The 20501-nt window shown below is 39.7% G+C and overlaps 1 protein-coding gene across 1 annotated transcript in view; it reads left to right on the forward strand.

Annotated features, from left to right (window-relative positions):
• LOC134358994 (cilia- and flagella-associated protein 46) overlaps positions 1–20501 on the forward strand; it is a 194298-nt gene that overhangs the window by 111263 nt on the left and 62534 nt on the right. The window contains exons 37-44 of the mRNA XM_063071760.1: positions 784–984; positions 2163–2269; positions 4415–4597; positions 4862–4997; positions 7086–7283; positions 15307–15495; positions 18665–18862; positions 19626–19805. Coding sequence (XP_062927830.1) covers positions 784–984; positions 2163–2269; positions 4415–4597; positions 4862–4997; positions 7086–7283; positions 15307–15495; positions 18665–18862; positions 19626–19805 — 1392 coding nt within the window. The remainder of the gene's footprint in view (positions 1–783; positions 985–2162; positions 2270–4414; positions 4598–4861; positions 4998–7085; positions 7284–15306; positions 15496–18664; positions 18863–19625; positions 19806–20501) is intronic.

The following is a 20501-nucleotide window of genomic DNA, read 5'->3' on the forward strand; positions in this document are numbered from 1 at the left end:
TGAGGTAGCATAGTACATCTGTGGTCAAAAGTCATGGCCTTACAAAATTGTGGAGCAGCCTTGATGGTTCTTTATTATCTGTTCTTGTTCTTCTATCTTAAGTTTTATATTTATATGTTTTCAACTGCTCATGCTTCCTGGGTTATTTGTTTATATTTTTATTTACACAATACTGTGCAAATGTCACATATATATAGCTAGGGTGCCTAAGACTTTTGCACAGTACTATATTTGTCAACATGGATGGGAGAGCAAGTTTGTAAATCTGGCAGCAGAAAAGGATGTTGGGGATGGTGAGGGTGGAGTGCCATGGGAGGGGTGTGGACAGCTGGCTGAGAAGGAGTACCAGGACGGAATTTGGCACGGGTGCAAACATGCTCAGCCCTGTGACACCGGGCAAGGTAATTTGATTCCAAACAATTGGTTTATTGATCATTACCGAATGTCTCTCTGGTGCTTCCTGCTCTCTCCCTTCTCCCTTCCCCTTTTCCCAACCATTCACCTCTCCCTGTCCCCTTCCCATTTTCAGTCTACCATAGAGAGCCATATCCGAATCAGGTTAATTATCTCTCACATATATCACGAAATATGTTTTTTTTGTGGTAGTGGTACAGTGCAATATATAAAATTACTACAGTACTGTGTGATAGTCTTAGGCACCCTAGCTATATACAGTATATGTGCCTAAGACTTTTGCACAGTAACGTTTGCTGAATTTCTGCAACTTTCACACAGAATACAGTTGAGATTTTAAGAAAAAAACTGCTCTATTTTCTAAACTAGGAACTGCAGAACAAAGAAGCTTTGGCAAATGCCTTTTATCTTCTGGCAGTTCTAGCCAACCATGAAAAGAATTTTGGTCAGGCTAAACAGCTCTTAAAAGAAGCTCAAGACATTGGAGGAAATGAATACTTCTGGTACAATGTTATTACTTGTCTAGTGAATGCAATTCTCGGAGAGAATCTCGAAGATTCGAAGGAGCAGGTAAGGAAATAGTTTTAGTCCCGTTGTGCAAGAAACAGATGATTAAGAGGAAGCACTAATGAACTGAGACCTTTCAGGCTTCAAAGTTCAAAGTAAATATCAAAGTACGTATACGTCACCATATAACAATCCTGAGATGCATTTTCTTGGGGGCACATACAGTAAATCCAAGAAGCAAAATAGGATCAATGAAAGACCATACCCAACAGGATGGATAAACGATTAATGTTCCACACAGCTACCGCTCTCTGAGTAAAGAAGTTCCCCGTCATGTTACCCTTAAACTTTTGCCCTATAGTTTTGTGAGTCTGCACTTGGGTGCTGAAAATCTGCTGGGCAGTTTTCACTATATGCTGGAGCGCTTGTGTTTCAGCTATTATAAGGCATAATATCATCGTTTTCAAATTTATACCATTAAAGACTAAGAATGAATCTTATAGATTTTACAGAATGAATTTTGCTATTTTTTTGCTGGTGTAAGTTTACTTCCAAATACCAAGCATTTGTTGAAAAGACTGGCTGTGGTGACTACAGAGAGTTTACAGTCATAGAGCAAGAAAATCTGCCTTTTCAGTCCACTGAATTTGCATCAGCCATTAAGCATTCCATTTTAGTAATCCTACACTAATCACTATTTATTTAACCCACCTTTCCATCAACTCATCACAGACTCAAAGATGGGGTGAGCTTTACCCATGGTGTTCCAAAGCCTCACACCAAGCTGTACTTGTTTGATGAGAAAAGGTAGAAAATGTAATTGTGTTTTGAACAATGCTTGTTTGTTCAATTTGTATGGAAGAAATAAATTAAAAGAAGCTAGACATCAGTGCTTTGTTTTCACTGTGAACTGCTATACGTCACAATGCAAAGTAAATAAGAAATCTTGAGCCTGGGCATTCCTAAATCATCTTGCTGACTTGACCAGTGCAGAGGAGAAATGATATCTGTAAGAATTATTTGTCTTCCATGTCTATTTGTCTGTAATGTATGTCTGTATATTTACTAATCTGTTTTTTATCTGTCCTACAGCTTTTGTCAAGTTTTTAAGGTACTCAGAAAATTAGATATGACATTTGTAATTATGTTTGTCTCTGCCTGCATCTTTGGGAGTAAATTTGAAAAAGCTGCACTAATGATGTTAATATTTATCTTTTTAACTTGAATTGCTATATTCCCAGGCTTGTAGGATCTTAAGACAGGGAATTGTAGCATACAAGACTGCTTTAGAGGAGACACCAAATCGAGCTTCAGTTCTTGAATTCATGATAACTTCAATGGAAGCCAGGTATCGTACAGTGAAAGAAAATAGTGAAATGCCATTGATGTTGAAGCAAATTGATAGAATCTATCAGAGTGAAGTGTTTATTAAGACTGGTGGATTGGCTGCGTTTCTCTAAACACTTCTCTGATTAATGTTTCATATTAAATTATTTAAAGACAGGGACATGAATCAATAGGTTAATTATGAGCAGAGTACATCATTACATTGTTTACTTTGTGTTCTGCTATTTACAGTTAAACATTTTTTGTATTATTTAAAAAGAAAAATGCGCCAGGAAACAATTCTTGTGATAGTTTTTCCCCAGTCGCTCAAGTCTACATAAATCAATGTTATAACCAGTTCTGCACTAAAATTTATTCAAGCATTTCTCCTCTTTCCCCCTCCCCTCCTCCCCCCCCCACCCCCAGGCAAATCCTTGTGACGTTATTTAATTAGTCAAATAAAATGACTCAAGTTCTTTTTGTGATTTCCTCACTAGCTTTGTGTTGAAATAACTTAACCCTACTTTACATTAACTTAACTATGTCTCTTAGAGCTTGAGGTCACACATTTCAGTGTGGAAAACTGCTACCTCATGATTCAATTATTCCTAATTTCAAGCAGCTCCAGCTTCTTTCATCTGTTCCCGTAAAATTAATATCAGATGGCAACACAGTTACTGAAAATGCTAGAGATCTGAAATCAAAATAAATTGTTGAGAATGCACAGCAAATCAGTCAGCAACTGTGGAGAGATACACACAAAATACTGAGGAACTCAGCAGGCCAGGCAGCATCTATGGAAAAAAGTACAGTTGACAGTTTTTCCATAGATGTTGCCTGGCTTGCTGAGTTCCTCCAGCATCTTGTGTGTGTTATTCGGATTTCCAGCATCTGTAGATTTTCTCTTGTTTGTGAACAGTGGAGAGGGATAGGATTAACATCTGTTTCAGAGCTGGAAAAGTTAGAAATGGCACGTTTTTAGTTACAGAGGAAGAAGTGCAGTGTGGAAGAACAAAAGGGAAGGTCCATGATTGGGTGAAAATCAAACACAATGATACAAGTGGTGGGCAATTACATAGGCATGCCTGAGTAATGTGTAAACAGCAGGAGATAAATTAAATCTAAACTTCACTCAGAAGGGAGCATTAAAACATAGATGTTGAAAATGTTTTGGAAGAGAGGAGGCGATGATTTCTATCGCAGTGGTGCTGGCTGACAGGATTGGCGGTCTGATGGCGGCTTGCATCAGTTCACATCTTCCAGATTATTGCCCAAGTAATTAAAGTCAAACTGCAGGCAATATATTTGTTACATTGTTTTAAAACCTGTTTGAATCCCTGAGAATTTATTTTTCCCGTTGTATCTCTTGACACAGTGGTGTCAAAAAAACAACCTCTCTTTCAATGTCACAAAAACAAAGGAGCTGGTTGTGTATTACAGGAGGAATGGAAACGGCTAACCCTTATTGACATCAATGGATCTGGGGTTGAGAGGGTAAACAGCTTCAAGTTCCTCGGCATCCACATCACCGAGGACCTCACGTGGTCTGTACACACTAGCTGTGTAGTGAAAAAGGCACAACAGTGCCTCTTACACCTCAGATGGTTGATGAAGTTTGGTATGGGCCCCCAAATCCTAAGAACTTTCTACAGGGGCACAATTGAGAGCGTCCTGACTGGTATGGGAACTGTAGCTCCCTTAATCGCAGGACTCTGCAGAGGGTGGTGTGGATATCCAGCGCATCTGTAGTTGTGAACTTCCCATGATTCAGTACATTTACAAGGACAGGTGTGTGAAAAGGGCCCGTAGGATCACTGGGGACCCAAGCCATCCCAACCATAATCTATTCCAGCTGCCACCTTCTGGGAAGTGGTACCACAGCATAAAAGCCAGGACCAACAGACTCCGGGACAGCTTCTTCCACCAGGCCATCAGATTGATGAACTCATGCTGATTTGAGTGTACTCTATATTACATTGACTGTTCTATTTATTATAAATTATTATAAATTACAATGATTGCACATGGCACATTTAGATGGAGACGTAACGTAAAGATTTTTACTCCTCATGTATGTGAAGGATGTAAGAAATAAAGTCAATTCAATTCAATATCTATTAAATAAATTTTGTGTATACTATTCATTAAATTAGCTTTTCTGTTACAGGTTGACCTCCATTGAAATAGAATCCTTGAAGGCATCAGGTGATATTAATTTAAAGAAACCTGACATTATAGAAAAGCTGATTTCTGCTTGTGTTAAAATGGAACACTATTCAAACATCATGATGCAACATGGATACAGAGAAGAATCAGTGGATTTGATGACTGAACATGTTGGTACACTAATGTATGTTCACTTTTGTGTAATTTAATATATCTTCAATACAAGTGAGGAAAATAGTTACTACAACCTCTTTATTTTGGTAGAATTAACCTCCATTTTTACTTGACAATGCTCATGCCACGTTTCTCCTTTGGTCAGTGTATGCTATCTTTTCCATGTTGTTAATTTCCCTTTTTTGAGAGAGGATAATGAAAACTTTAGTATTGAGTCAAAGCTTTATTTATTTAGATCTGGATCGTGCTTTATTGCAACTTTCTTTTCCTAAAGCATGATTGCTAAATGCAGTGAAGAAGAGGAGAAAAAACATGGTCATCTGTTGGATGCATATGCACTGATACAAAAGGCCATCTGGATTGAAGAAGATGCTTTCAATGACGTGATGAGATTGTTACCACTCAAAGCGGTAAAAAAAAGAACTAAAATTGAAACTGAGTGAATGGAAATAACCTCAGCAAGAGATATGACAATATGCAAAACAGTGGGTTTTATCCTGAATAGTAAAGATTTTACTTTGGATAGAGTCATAGAGCCATACAGCATGGAAATAGGCCAGCCATCCATACTGTAACAAGATGCCTACTTAACATAGTCCTATTTGCTCAGGATTGGCTCATATCCATCTAAACCTTTCTTATGTACCTGTCCAAATGTTGTTTAAAGTTTGTAACTGTACCTGGCTGTATACCTTCTTCTAGCAGCTCATTCCATATACCAGTGGTCCCCAACCTCCGGGTCGTGGACCGATACATTGCCGCCAAGAATGCAGTGGTGCAGCGGTAGTCGGAATGCACCCAGCACATCTTTAAGAAAAAAGCCGAAATAAACAAGCTAAATATTTATGCTGCACCACTGCATTCTTCGCGGCCCGGAGGTTGGAGACTGCTGCCATATATTGTATACCAACCACAAACCATACTCCATGTGGAAGAATTTACCCGTTGGGTCACTTTTAAATCTTTAATCTTTCCCTCCTACACTCTTCTGACACTGGATAATTTCACTGTTGTCCATTCACGTGATCGTTGCAATATTGGGCTCATGGTTCTGGTTGATCCAACAGCACTCAGCATTAACATGTTTTCAAATCATTGCCATTACACTTAACAACAATATCTTGAAAATCAAGCCGTATCATATACTTATGGTTTCAGAAGCAAAATATGATCTGAAATTACCCAATGTAAGCTTGTGCCATGTTAGTGTGATGCTAACCATTTTGTCTAGAGGATTAGTAACTGAACTTGCTTGTATAGTATATTATATTTAGCAAATGATTTGCTACATGAGGACTCCTAATTCTGATCCAATCTTAAAAATTCAAACATTTTGAGTACTAGGGGATGAAAAATCATAGAAAGGCAAACATTATGGAACAAATCCGCATGGTATGCTGAGTGAGGAGAGTTACTCAGATAAGAGTTCTGGTCACTAATATAAGAAATTAATTAGGAATTAATTCAATTAAGAAATTATTTACTACAGTCACTGGGCTATAACGTTGATATGACTAGGAGCTAAAAATTCCTGTATTTAAGATCTCCAGAAAAGAGAATGCAGACTACTTTGGTGAAGAGGATAATTTTTTTATTGAATACACGCACCCTAAACTGAAAAGCAACAGAATTACAACTGCTGGAAATTTGAAATAAATAAAAATTGATGGAAATTCTCCAGATATGTGGAATGAAATCAGAACTAATGTTGCATGTTAATAACCTTTTGCAAGTTTATGGACCTGAAATGATATCTCCCTTTATCACATCACATTTACTGACTGTCCCATCAAATATTTCCAGCATTTGTTTCTACTTCACTCAGAATCAACATGTTAATGATATTTTTACAGTTCATCCCTCCAAATATCTGCCTCTATTTTTTATTTATGCTAAGTTAAAGTTTATTTTGTCATTAGTTCCATAACCATTTTTACATTTTTGGTTACATATGTTATAAAGTTATGAGAAAATAGAAAATGGATGACTAAATTTTAGAGTCAAAATGCTCTAACGGGCATGAGTAGCAACACTCCAAGGTATACAGCAGGTATCTGCTATTCCATGATTTAGAATTTCATAGTACACACACGTAGAACCAGATCATCATAATGATTGGAAGTTGTCTTAATTATTAAAGTGTCTGAGTAAGTCTCTTGCCTTGTAACCTGGAACTAAGCAACTGTCCTACATAAAAGATAAACCTCCTGTACCATTTATCCCTAGCCCTCATCCTTCCTACCCCACTTATGATGTCCCAACTCCCTTTTAATTACTCCACCTGCTTGCCTTGACTTTTGCAACCTGACCTTTATTCTGATTTTGGGTGAATAGGCATCTTGCACAACAGAATATTGTAGCAGTGAACCCTCAAGTCAACTTATCATTAGCCTTTAATGTAACCAGTTTTATAATCTGTTATAAATGCCATAAAGTATTTAGACCATACCATTTTGTGTTATTTTTCTTAAGGATATTTTGTCAATGTTTATTTTCAGATGACAGGTGTAAGTTTACCTTTAATGAGAAAGCTGGCCTCTCTTAAGTTAATTTTTGTACAATTGGTTTTGGACATGCTTGAACTAGTTACCGCAAAAGACAAAAAGGAAGCTGAATCAGCAAAGAGCAAACGATTGCTACAACTAATTGTAGAAGAATTTGTTAGTTGCACACCTGATTACACACCTACAGAAAAGGTAATTTAAATACTGTCTATATCATCTTTTTAGTAGTTTTAAATATGATGCATGGAAAATGTCACACTGAGCTTTTGTATGTCTTAAGGTTTAGCTAAATGCTGATCATATACTGTAAATTTAAAGTGAGAAGTAAAATGATCCCTCTTCATATTTTTCTGAACTTAGCAATGCACATTTTTTATGATAGTAGGCAAGAATGATTTAATACAAAAGATATTTGGTAACGTAGCAGAAAAAGGAACTTTTTAATAATGTACAAACAGTTTAGAAGCTGAATACAACTTAAGATATTGTACGATGCACTTCCAAATGTAATGCTACTTTTCAGTATTCACAAGCTAAATAGAGGACTGATTCATTTAAATAGAAGAAGCAGGAGCAGCAGTGGGCCTGACGGAATCTTGACCATTTCTGTCACTTAGACTTATGACTGATCTGATACATTTTTTATCAGATCACCATCATCCTTTGTTCAAAAAAACTTTCAGTTTCAAGTTTAAAAATATTGTATTGACATTTTCCACAACTATATACTGTGAGATAGAAAATTCTGAAGATTCAGAAACACGAGAAAATAAATAACCCATTCATTTATAAATGGCTACCATTCTACTGTTTACAATTTCTCTAAAAGGAGTAATGCTCTTGATTGCATTAGTTCTGTCAATCTTACATTCTTCAATGTTGTCACTTCCATTCCTCCTCAAACCTATTTAGTATAGGTGCATTCTGCTCAATATATTTTGATAGATCAGCTCCATTATTCTAAGAATCATTATAAGGATCTTTCATAATGCTATCTTCAAGCCAAGTATATCATTCTTTAAATAAGGAGAACAAAACTACAGGCAGTGCTACAGGTGTGGTTTCACTAAGATTTTACAGTTACAGCAGGATTTGTGTACTTTTGTACTTTATCCTTGCAGTAATCACCAACATCTTATTCACCTTTGTAATTGTTTCTGCTTTTTATCCATCTGTATTTAAAACTTAAGCAATGCTTTGTGATCAATTTTGTTTGTAATAGAGACTTATAGTATACATTTAAATCAAATTATCATTCAAACATTAGGCATCTTAGCAACCACACAGCAGTGTTTATTTGGCTTTCATTTATGATGAACTGATTTAGTTCTAGTATGGTCAACATCAATACTACAATATCCTTTATCATACTGTGAGTTAGGTCAAGGACTTTGTAATGTAAGCATATAACTATTACATTGTCTTACTTGTTCATTTTAATCACCTCTTTGTTTCATGATTTAAAATTAACCTGAGATTCTTAGTCAAGATGCTCTAGTTGCTCTTTAAAGTTCAAATGAAGTCTAGCAAGAACAGCAATTAAGAGAGCAAAAAAAAAGGCTGTGATGCTTTTAAGATTAACTAGAGGGAGACACTATGTCATATCAAAAGTGATGAGAAAAAATGCTATAGTCATGCTGTTATGTGAAAACAGTTACAGCTATTGGTATTCTGAATCTAGCAGAATAGGGACAGTTAATTGAATTTTGCTACGTTTCATTTAACTAAACCGGACTTGTGCTGAAATTCTTAGGAAGGATATGATGTGAGTATTTTTCTAATGTTTAAGTAACTTACTTTCTGTTATGAGTGAAGCATAGCTATCCCTCTTGAATGCCAATTATTTAACAGCAAAGGCTTGCACCTTGTGTTATTAATCTACTCGCAAACAACAGGAATTCTGCAGATGCTGGAAATTCAAGCAACACACATCAAAGTTGCTGGTGAACGCAGCAGGCCAGGCAGCATCTATAGGAAGAGGCGCAGTCGACGTTTCAGGCCGAGACCCTTCGTCAGGACTAACTGAAGGAAGAGTGAGTAAGGGATTTGAAAGCTGGAGGGGGAGGGGGAGATGCAAAATGATAGGAGAAGACAGGAGGGGGAGGGATGGAGCCGAGAGCTGGACAGGTGATAGGCAGAAGGGGATACGAGAGGATCATGGGACAGGAGGTCCGGGAAGAAAGACGGGGGGGGGGGGGTTGACCCAGAGGATGGGCAAGAGGTATATTCAGAGGGACAGAGGGAGAAAAAGGAGAGTATGAGAAAGAATGTGTATATCCGTGTAAGCGGAACAAGTGCTACACATGCCCTTACACTTCCTCCCTTACCACCATTCAGGGCCCCAAACAGTCCTTCCAGGTGAGGCATCACTTCACCTGTGAGTCGACTGGGGTGATATACTGCGTCCGGTGCTCCCGATGTGGCCTTTTATATATTGGTGAGACCCGACGCAGACTGGGAGACCGCTTTGCTGAACATCTACGCTCTGTCCGCCAGAGAAAGCAGGATCTCCCAGTGGCCACACATTTTAATTCCACATCCCATTCCCATTCTGACATGTCTATCCACGGCCTCCTCTACTGTAAAGATGAAGCCACACTCAGGTTGGAGGAACAACACCTTATATTCCGTCTGGGTAGCCTCCAACCTGATGGCATGAACATTGACTTCTCTAACTTCCGCTAGGCCCCACCTCCCCCTCGTACCCCATCTGTTACTCTTTTTTATGCACACATTCTTTCTCTCACTCTCCTTTTTCTCCCTCTGTCCCTCTGAATATACCTCTTGCCCATCCTCTGGGTCAACGCCCCCCCCCGTCTTTCTTCCCGGACCTCCTGTCCCATGATCCTCTCGTATCCCCTTCTGCCTATCACCTGTCCAGCTCTCGGCTCCATCCCTCCCCCTCCTGTCTTCTCCTATCATTTTGCATCTCCCCCTCCCCCTCCAGCTTTCAAATCCCTTACTCACTCTTCCTTCAGTTAGTCCTGACGAAGGGTCTCGGCCTGAAACGTAGACTGCGCCTCTTCCTATAGATGCTGCCTGGCTTGCTGCGTTCACCAGCAACTTTGATGTGTGTTGCTTGTTATTAATCTACTGTTTATTACAATCTTTGAAACAGTACATCATTTCTGGTTCTTTATACCTGAAGCATGCAAATAGCCCCATATGTTCTCCCAACAGTGACCTGGTTACCCTGGTCTCTTACTTGTGCTCTAAGGATTTAAGAAACTGCAAGGATAAAAAGACTCTGATGGGAGTTATATACACGCTTCCAAACAGTATGTGGGATACAAGTCACAGTGGGAGACAGAAAAGGCACATGAAAAGGGCATATTATAGTCATAGGGGATTTCTATCTGCAGGTAGTTTGGGGAAATCAGATTGGTGCTGCATCTCAAGAGAGGGAATTTGTAGAACGCCTACTTTTTAAAAGCAGCTTGTGGTTGAGCTCACTAAGTGAAAGACAATCTGGATTGGGTGTAACGTAATGAACCAGGTTTGATTAAGGAGCTTAAGGTAAAGGAGGCCGTGATCATAATATGATAGAATTCACCTTGCAGTTTGAGGGGGAGAAACTAAAGTCAGATGTATCAGGCTTACAGCAGAGTAAAGTGAATTACAGGGGAATGAAAGAGGAACTGGCCAAAGTTGATTGGAAGGGGACATGAGAAGGAAGGGATGATGGCAGAACAGTAATGGCTGGAGTTTCTGGGAGCAATTGGAAAGATGCAGGATTGATATATCTGAAAGATAAGGTATTCTAAAGCAAGGATAAGGCAATTGTGGCTAACAAGTCAAGGACAGCATAAAAGCAAAGGAGCTGGCATATAATAGAGCAAAAAATAGTCAGAAGTTAGAGGATTTGGAAGTTTTTAAAAATCAACAGAAGATATCTTAAAAAGCCATTAGGAGAGAAAAGATAAAATATGAAGGTAAAGGAGTATAAAGAGTAAAGGAGAGGTGAGGCAAGGCAAGAGACTGCTGGAAAATGATGTTGCAGGTAGTAATTGGGGACAAAGAAACAGCAGATGAACTTAATGAGTATTTTGCATCAGTCTTCACTGTGGAAGGCATGAGCAGTATGCCAAAAATTTGCAAGTGCAGACATCCCACCTCTCCCAGAAGTTCGGGGAGTCTCCCGCATATTAATCGTGGCTCCCTGATGCTCGCAAATTATATACAATATCATGGAAATCAATTTTTTTGGGAGCGAACGAGCGAGAGAAAGCAAGAGCGTGGGTGCGATCACGAGAGAGAGAGAGAGAAAGCAAGCAAGAGTGACCGCGAGAGAGAGAGCGCGCGAGAGCGCACCATGGGAGAGTGTTCCAAAAAAAGAAAATATAAAACGTACGTCATCCCAGACTACACTAAAGTGTACCCCTGCCTAATAGGGGTCAAAATAATGACAGTGTTGCTCACTGCACTGTTTGCAACAGCAACTTTTCTATTGCCCATGGTGGGTTAAGACTGTAAAAGACATGTTGAGGTGAGTTTAACAGGTGTCATTTGTTCATTAGCATAGCTAACGTTATTCAAACTAGCTGGCTAGCTGCTAAGGAACTACTCTATTGCAGACATCCCATCTCGCCTGGAAGTTCTGGGAGTCTCCCACAAATTGATGGTGCTACCTCCCTGAAATGAGTTTTTGCAGGGTGGGATGTCTGCAAGTGTCAGGGGGCAGAAGTAAGTGTAATTGCAATTATTAAGGGGAAGGTGCTGGAAAGCTGAAAGGTCTGAAGGTAAATAAGTCATCTGGACTAGATGGACTATACCCCAGAGTTCAGAATGAGTTTGCTGAAGTGATAATGGAGGCATTAGTAATGATCTTTCAAGAATTACTAGATTCTGGAATGGTTTGAGAGGACTGGAAAATTACATATGTTACTTCTCTCTTTAAGAAGGGAGGGAGGTAGAAGAAAGAAAATTATAGACTAGTTGGCCTGGCTTAAGTGGTAGGGAGGATACTGTAGTACATTATTAAGGATGAGGTTTCGGGGTACTTGGAGGCACATAATAAAATATTCCAAAGTCAGCATGATTTACTTAAGGGGAATTCTTACCAGACAAATCTGTTGGAATTCTGTGATGAAATAATAGGCAGGATACACAAACAACGGTCAGTGTATGTTAAGCAAAATAATGGAGGAACTTCACAGGTCAGGCAGGATCTCTGGAAATGGAAAGGGCCGAGACCCTTCTTCAGGACTGAGAAGGAAGGGGTAAGTGCCAAGAAAAATAAGTAGGAGGGAAAAGGGGTTAGCTGGAGGGTGATAAGTGAAGCTGGGTGAATGGGAAAGGTCAAGGGCCAGAGAAGGAGAAATCTGATAGGAGAGGAGAGTGGACCATAGGATAAAGAGGAGCAGGGGTCCCAGGGGGAAGTAATAGACAGGTGAGAAGAAGTGGAATGTCAGAGTGGGGAATGCAGGAAGGGGTGAGGGGAGAAATTTGTTTACTTGGATTTTCAGAAGCAATTTGAGAAGGTGCCTTGCATGAGGCTGCTTAACAAGTTAAGAGCCCATAGTACTACTAAAAAAAATACCAGCATGGACAGAAGATTGGCTGACCTGCAGGAGGCAAAGTGTGGGAATAACAGAGGCCTTTTCTTGTTGGCCACCGGTGACTAGCATTGTTGGGACTGGTTCTTTTTATGTTATATGCCAATGATCTGGATGACAGAATCAATGGCTTTGTGGCCAGATTTGCAGATGATACAAGGATAAGTGGAGTGGCAAGTAGTTTTGAGGAAGCAGGGAATCTGCAGAATAACTTGGACAGATTGCAAGAATGGGCAAAGATGGAATATAATGTAGTGAAGTGTATGTAAGGAAAAGTTAAAAAGATCCGAGGTGCAGAGGGTCTTGGGAGTCCTCATGTAGGATTCCCTAAAAGATTGCTGGTTGAATTGGGGGGATGAAAAGCAAATGCAAGCATTCATTTTGAGAGGACTAGAATATGAAAGTAAGAATGTTAATGATGAGGCTTTATAAGGGATTAGTCAGACCATATTTAGAGTATTGGAGAGGGAACAAAGGATGTTCATGAGAAAGAGTTAACGTATGAGATGTGTTTGATGACTCTGGGCCTGTATTCCCTGGAGTTTAGAATAATGAAGGGGTGGGGGGGAATCTCATTGGAACAAGGCTTCGATAAAGTGGATGTGGAGAGGATGTTTCCAGTAGTGGGGAGTTTAGCAAGAGGGCACAGCCTTGGAACAGAGGGGTGTCCATTTAGAACAGAGATGAGGAATTTCTTTAGCCTGAGGGTAGTGAACCTGTGAAATTAAATGCCACAGATGGCTGAGGAAGCCAAATCATTGTTTATATTCAAAGCAGATCTTGATTAGTCAGGGCATGAAAGGTTTCGGGAAGAAGGCAGGAGAATGGGGTTAAGAGGGATAGTAGATCAGCCATGATGGAATGCCAGAGCAGACCCGATGGGCCAAATGGCCTAATACTGTTCCTATGTCTTAAGGTTTTATGGTCTAAAGTTACACTTGCCTTTGGAGGATATTATGGCATCAGCTTGCCTACTCCAGCTAACTCAACCATCAAAGTAAAGGCCCTGTGCATTGGCAAGAAGTGCTTGCATTAAGTGTGTTACACTGAGCTTGGAACTAGCTAACAAACCCAATTCATGATACAGTCAGGCAGCATCTATAGAGGGAAATGCACATTTGATGTTTTGGGCTGAGACCCCTTATTAAGACTGGCAAAAAAGAGGGCAGAGACCAGAATAAACGTGTGGGTAGGGTGGAAAAGGGGGAGGAGCACAAGCTGGCAGGTGATAGGTGAATTCAGATGAGAGGGGAAGGTAGGAAATTAGGGGAGAGTGTAAAAGGGAATAATGTGAGAAGTTAGAAGATAATAGTTAGAAGAGGGAAGGGCTGAAGAAGGAGGAATCTGATAGAATCACCTGCCAATTCATGCTCCTCCCACTACATCCCACCATTTTATTCTGGCTTCAGCAATCTGCCTTTTTCCCTTTCCAATCCCGACTGTTCATTTCCCTCCATAGGTGCTGCCTGATGTGCTGAGTTTTTCCAGTGTTTAGTGTGTGGTGTTTTTTTAAGGCTAAGACATGATTTTAATGATTTCTAGTGGGCAAGACATGTCAGTTGTAATCTCTGTTGGCAACTGTTGTGTTTTAACAGAAATTAGGATGAACACCTTCCTAACAATTTTTAAGAGGTATATTTTTCCAGGATTATTGTTTACTAGATTAGATTATGAGGACACTCGGTTCTCGTTTATTGTCATTTAGGAATGAATGCATTAAAAAACGATACAATGTTCCTCCGGTATGATATCACAGAAACACAGGAAAGAACCAAGACTAAAACTGACAAAGACCACATAATTATAGCATATAGTTACAACAGTGCAAAGCAATACCGTAATTTGATAAGAGCAGACTATGGGCACGGTAAAAAAAAAAGTCTCAAAGTCCCGATAGCCCATCATCTCACACAGACGGTAGAAGGGAGAAACTCTCCCTGCCATGAGCTTCCAGCACCGCAAACTTGCCGATGCAGCATCCTGGAAGCACCCGACCACAGTCCAACTCTGAGTCCGTCCGAAAACTTCGAGCCTTCGACACCCAGCACCGAGCACCATCTCTGCCAAGCGCATTGACCCCGGCCCTGGCCCCCAAGCAACAGACAAAGCTGAGGATTCGGGCCTTCCCCTCCGGAGATTTCAGATGACACAGTAGCAGCGGCAGCGAAGCAGGCATTTCAGAAATTTCACCAGATGTTCCTCCGTGCTCTCACGTCTGCCTCCATCAAATCAGAATTGTGCACGGCCTCGTACTTGACAGATTACAGATATTCATCACCGGAGAGGCCACGCGCACTGCATCGTGCAGCCATCTTCTTGTCCTCCTGTTTTTAAGTGTCCTTTTGATTAGTCATTATTGCTGAAATATCTCTGAATTCCAATTTTCTGACAACCTACTAAATAATGTGAGTAACATAAGTAGTTTTGTTCTTCATTCATGATATTGATAGAAATCACATTAATTGTATGAGCGTGTTACTTATTAACAAAATCTTATATTGATGGATAAATGTGTAAAATATTGTCAAAGAATAGGCCCAAGAAATGTTGCTTTGGTTATGTATTTGAGATTCTATAAATTATGGTATCTAATAATCACAAATTCTAATGTTATTTTTTGTGAATTAATATAACATTGTCCAAATTTTATTTTTGTTCAGCAATGGGTGGCTGTTTCTAAGTCATTAGGACAAAAAGCTTTGGCTCAGCTTCAGAGTGTGTATAGCCTCAGCAGTGGCTCTGAAGAGCTTAGAGCCAAATGCCTATATCTAACTGGGAAATGTCTTCGTTTGTTGGCTGTCCAGATAGACCCAATTAATCCAGGCTTTGTTTGGGTTCAAGACACCCTGGTAAGATTTATTTTGCTTCCATTTTAACATTTGTGAATTTTAATCTCTTTAGAATACTGTAATAAAGGTGTTATTACTATGTACTGTCTATGTATCTCTACTTGCTCAAATATATTGGAAGAATTTCTTTTATTTCTGTACCTATTTTGCAGAGAGTTTCTTGCATTTGTTCACAAATTGGTTAAGAATGGGAGGTGTTTAAATGCTCTATGTGTTTTTGCCTTTAACAATATTGCAAGCAAACCTGAGACCCCCATTCTGGGTTGGTGAACATTATTATTGCTATCTTTTCCCTGATGATCCATCCACTAATTATCATTCATCTATGTTCCTTAGTTTTTGATTCCTCCTCTGACGCGTGATCATTTCATGATAGCCATGTCCTCAAATAAGTTTACTTACCCTGATTAAATCATTTCTCAGGCTCTTTTGTTTAAAAAAAAACCCCGTTTCAAAATCATAGACTTGAAAAGCACAGAAACAGGCCCTTCAACCCAACTCATCCATTCTGACCAAAGTGCCTCCTTGAACTAGTGCCATTTGGTCCATACCTCTCTAAAGTTCTCATATATAAACCTGCACAATTTTCCTTTATATGTTTTAATTCTACCACTTCTACTGCCTCCTCTGGCAGCTTGTCCCATGTACCCACCAAACACTGTGGAAAATCTTGCCCCCACCCCAACTTCCTTTATGCCTTTCCCCCCTCACCTTAAAACAATACCTACTACTTACAGAGTTCCGTGCCCTGGGGAAAATATGATTGTGACCTTCACTTTTTCTATGCCCCTCAATTTTATAATTCTCGATAAAGTCACTCTCAGCCTCCTTTGCTCCAAGAAAACATTCCCAGCCTATTCAGTCTCTCCTCATAACTCAAGTAGTGCAATCCCTGTGTTTTTTCTGCACCCTCTCTAGCCTAATCACATCGTTCCTGTAGTATGGTGACCAGAATTACAAGCAATATTGCAAGTGAGGTTTCACCAATGTTCTGTACAATGTTCTGTCAATTTGTGTCATTTATTTCTCAGTCATCCCAGCACTATTTCAAACAGAGAAATAGGAACACTCAAGTCTCATCCTGTGTATTCTTCAATAGCTACAAATCTAAATAAGGGGCCCAATATTGTGAATGGCTAGCACATTTAATTCTAATATGCTTCATGTCATCTTGTGTGTGTTGAAGGAGTGATGCATTGCCTTTGCAACAGGTGGTAGGGGAAAGGAGGGAAGTGATGGAGAATTAGATCATATCACTAAAGCAGATTCTTCTACAGATAGGACAGGTGGTGGCTGAAGGGATTGATCGCTTGGTGACCTATGGAGTAGTTTGCTCCTTCACCACTTGTGCAGAACCTCTGTGTGCATCTGGGACATGGCCTCAATACCATTCTGAATATTCCTTCTCACTTTGGGCAGTCATAGGTCAGAGATGCCCATGAGTCTGAAATATTGCATTTCTTCAAGGACACTCTGAGCACATCCCTGGATCTTCATTTTAGTCATTTTTCTATTTTCTATTTATGATTTATAATTTAATTTTTTAATATTTACTAATTTTTATGTAGCCTCCCCCCCCCACCAGCCAACCGCAGGGTAGCTCGGCTCGCTGTCGTCTAGGAAAACAGCCCTCGGCCCCGCCAAACTGGGTAATTAGTTTGTGTGGATGCTGTGTGATGTACCCCACCCCAGCCAAATAACAGACAATACACCAGATACGATTAAATGATTTACAGTTTATAGATATTACTGGAACTATATAATTAATAGAGAATAAAATATAAAAGGAAAATAAAAGGCGCCACACTCATCAAAGTTCAATCTCTTCGTGCACAAACAGTTGGAGCTCAGGACCCTTCTTCTTCACCCTGCGATCCCTCGGACCACCTCAATCGGCTGCCTGGGACCATCAACGGTGGTCGACCAGACGCTCCACACGAGTCCGAGTCCATCTCTATCTCCTCTCCTCTCCTCGCCGAACGCCCCGCTTGGGGTCCAACCCCGTTAGCGGACCTCACAGCACCTGGTCCATCCTCTGTCTCTCTCTCCCACCTTCTCCTCCAAAACCCCGCGCATACAATATCTCACAGAGACACCAAAAACATAACAAATATCCCAATTGGTTCATAATATCTTCTTATCAGTAACGTGATTCAACAAACTGCTAGCAGGAGGACTTTCTCAGCATTTAACATAACAAAGAAGCATTCCCAAGTATAACATAACAAAGAAGCCATTTTAAATTTAACATACAAGAAAAACCCATACATTTACTATTTTTAATATTTAATATTTGTAGTCCAGGGAGTGGGAAGCATAGAATCAAATATCGCTGTGATGATTGTATGTTCTAGTATCAATTGTTTGGTGACAATGAAGTATAAAGTATAGTCCATCTAATAATTACCTATCGTGACATGGCCTGCTTAAAGCAGCTGATTAGGTATAATTAGGGACTTAGTACTGGTGATAATGATATGGGAGATGACTTTGACATTGGTTTGCTTGTCTTGCCATTGAACTTGAAGCATGGTAGTGGTGTGCTATAGGTTGTCTTGTCTTAAAAGCATAGAGATCATTGCTCTCTGCTAGACCATAAATTTTGGGCTGTCTGAAATTTTGATCTTTAAGTACCCTTTTCCTGAATGGACCAAAGAGTATGCTGATGCATTGAGGTGAGTGGCACATTATATCTCTAATATCTTCTTTCATAAATAGATGGCTTCTGAGATATAGGAAGTGTCTATAGTCCAGAGCCTCACAATGAACTTTTGTGGTTCCCAGAGTGGTACAGAAGGGGCAGATCAGTCGAGGATCTTGGCTTTGCAGAAGTTGAGTAAAATGCCCATCCTGTAGTGATAATGTCTTGGAGATTAGACTCTGAGCATGCACAACTGGAAATCTCGTCAACGTTTTGTGGCTTGACCAATGGAAAATAGATCCTGTAGGATGAGCATGTTACTATTAGTTCTGAAGATTAACTTCACTCCTGTCGGGAGTTGGTTGGAAATACAATACAAGAAAGGTCAAGCAAGGTTTTGGGGCAATGGTGCAACCTTTTTGACACCAGTCTTCACTGGGAATTATCTTGTTGCAGAACCATTGGTTAATATCACTTGTTGCATACCTTTGTAGACATTCTTTTTGTTAACACCCATATCTTAAGCAGGAGAATAAAAATGGCCTGTCAAAAGAAGTGAAGTCCAGAGAAGGAAATGAAACATTTGAATCTAACTGTGAGCATACAGACTTGCAACTCACAACTCAGGACAAAAATGAACAAGTCGAATCAAATCATGAGGATTCGGATATGCAGCTTTCAGCTCAGCAGCTGGCAAAGTGCATTGCAATTGCTAAACAAATTAAGGTAATAACTATTTTGATATACTGCTTAATTTAGAATTTGAAAGATTTTAATGATCAGGAAGTCCACAAACTCATCATTTTAATATAACTCCCATCTCAGGAATCAATTTTTTGAACATACGCAGAACTTTTTTTCTCTACTACTCCACCTGGCACAGCACTTGTATAGAGATACTCTTTTTAATATTGGGTGGTAAAATATTTTTTTCTGAAGGCAAATTTATTTTTTTTCTGATCCTGAACATTTTTACTTTGAAGTATCTATTTGAATTAACCTTGTCTTTGTCCTTTATGACTTGGTATTTGGCCAAGATCATTGTTCAGCAATCACCTTTGCACTGTAAACACTGAGCTTCTCTAATTCAAATTTCCATTTGCTTATCCTTTTGACAAGGAATTGATCTATTTTGTGTATTTTGCATCACATCTACACCCTTCTCTGTTATAGTGATCAATACAATATTTAGTAATATGTTTGGTGTAGTTGACAGCACAAATGTGCCTTCTGTAGACCTGAACTTTATAATTTGATTATATAGAATGCACCAAGAGAACTTCTGCTTCAATCACTCCATGACAGTGTTATGCTCCACACAAGCTACCTGTTAGATATCTTTTTCTAACCTTTCATGATTGTTATAAGCTAATATTCCAATTGTTCTTTCTTATCGTTTTGTCTCATTTTGGGCTTCATATTGTTTTAAATTACTCTCAAAACAGAATGAAATTACAATTTATTGTCTGTTTTGTTTTCCATTTTATAGAAAGATCGAGCCGTTGCTCAAGTTTACTGTGCTCATGCCAGTGAAGTTTTGTTACAGTCCATGAATCAGGCATTAAACAGCAAGCTTACTAATATCCTTGCAGCAGCCAGCCTCGACATGGTTGAATGTTTTGGACAATTTGACCCAGTTTCTGGGAGTCAATATTTAGCATTACACCAGGTATGATAATTGGTTGTAATTCCTCTGAAATTCTTCATCTCCGGGTAGCCATGAAACCAAGAAAGAAAAGAAAGGCAGCATGATCATCAACACCAAAACCTCTCCTCCCACTCAAAAAAATGAACAAAAATGGAACAGGCATATCAACCCGTCCCCCAAAAAAATCCCTCTCCCTGCACAAAAAAATGAGAAAGATCAGGTGAAAAACACAGAATATTAAAAACTCGAAGACTGAAAGAAGTCTATAGTCCAAGTCCAGATTCAAAACACAGAAAATCTGGGCAACAATCTCCAGGTACATCAGCAGGCTCTCCCCTCTCCAGTAGCGTAGCAGAGCAATCAAAAAGTGGGCAGCCAGTGCTCGCACCCTGCAATTGCCTCGATGCTTCAATCTCCCTCGTCACTTCAGTTGGTGCACACCGGAAGCTTTAATTGGTGAAATTGAGTTAAACATCGGCTAGCACCCATTCCACAGCCTGCCCCCACAACGTTCATATATGTTGCCTTTGTCTCCTGGAATCCTCTGGCTGACTGCAGTGCTCTGAACCACCTAAACGATCTCCAAACTTCTGCTTTCGTCTCAATGTATTAGTCTCCCTCATTGCTCCAATCGGCGAAAAATGGAAGCTGTCATTGGCGAAATGCCATCCCGCAGCCTGCCCACCATGAGGTTTGTGCATGCTGCCTCTGTCTCCC

Source organism: Mobula hypostoma, chromosome 19 (genome assembly GCF_963921235.1).
Source record: "Mobula hypostoma chromosome 19, sMobHyp1.1, whole genome shotgun sequence".
Classification (NCBI taxonomy): Eukaryota; Metazoa; Chordata; class Chondrichthyes; order Myliobatiformes; family Myliobatidae; genus Mobula; species Mobula hypostoma.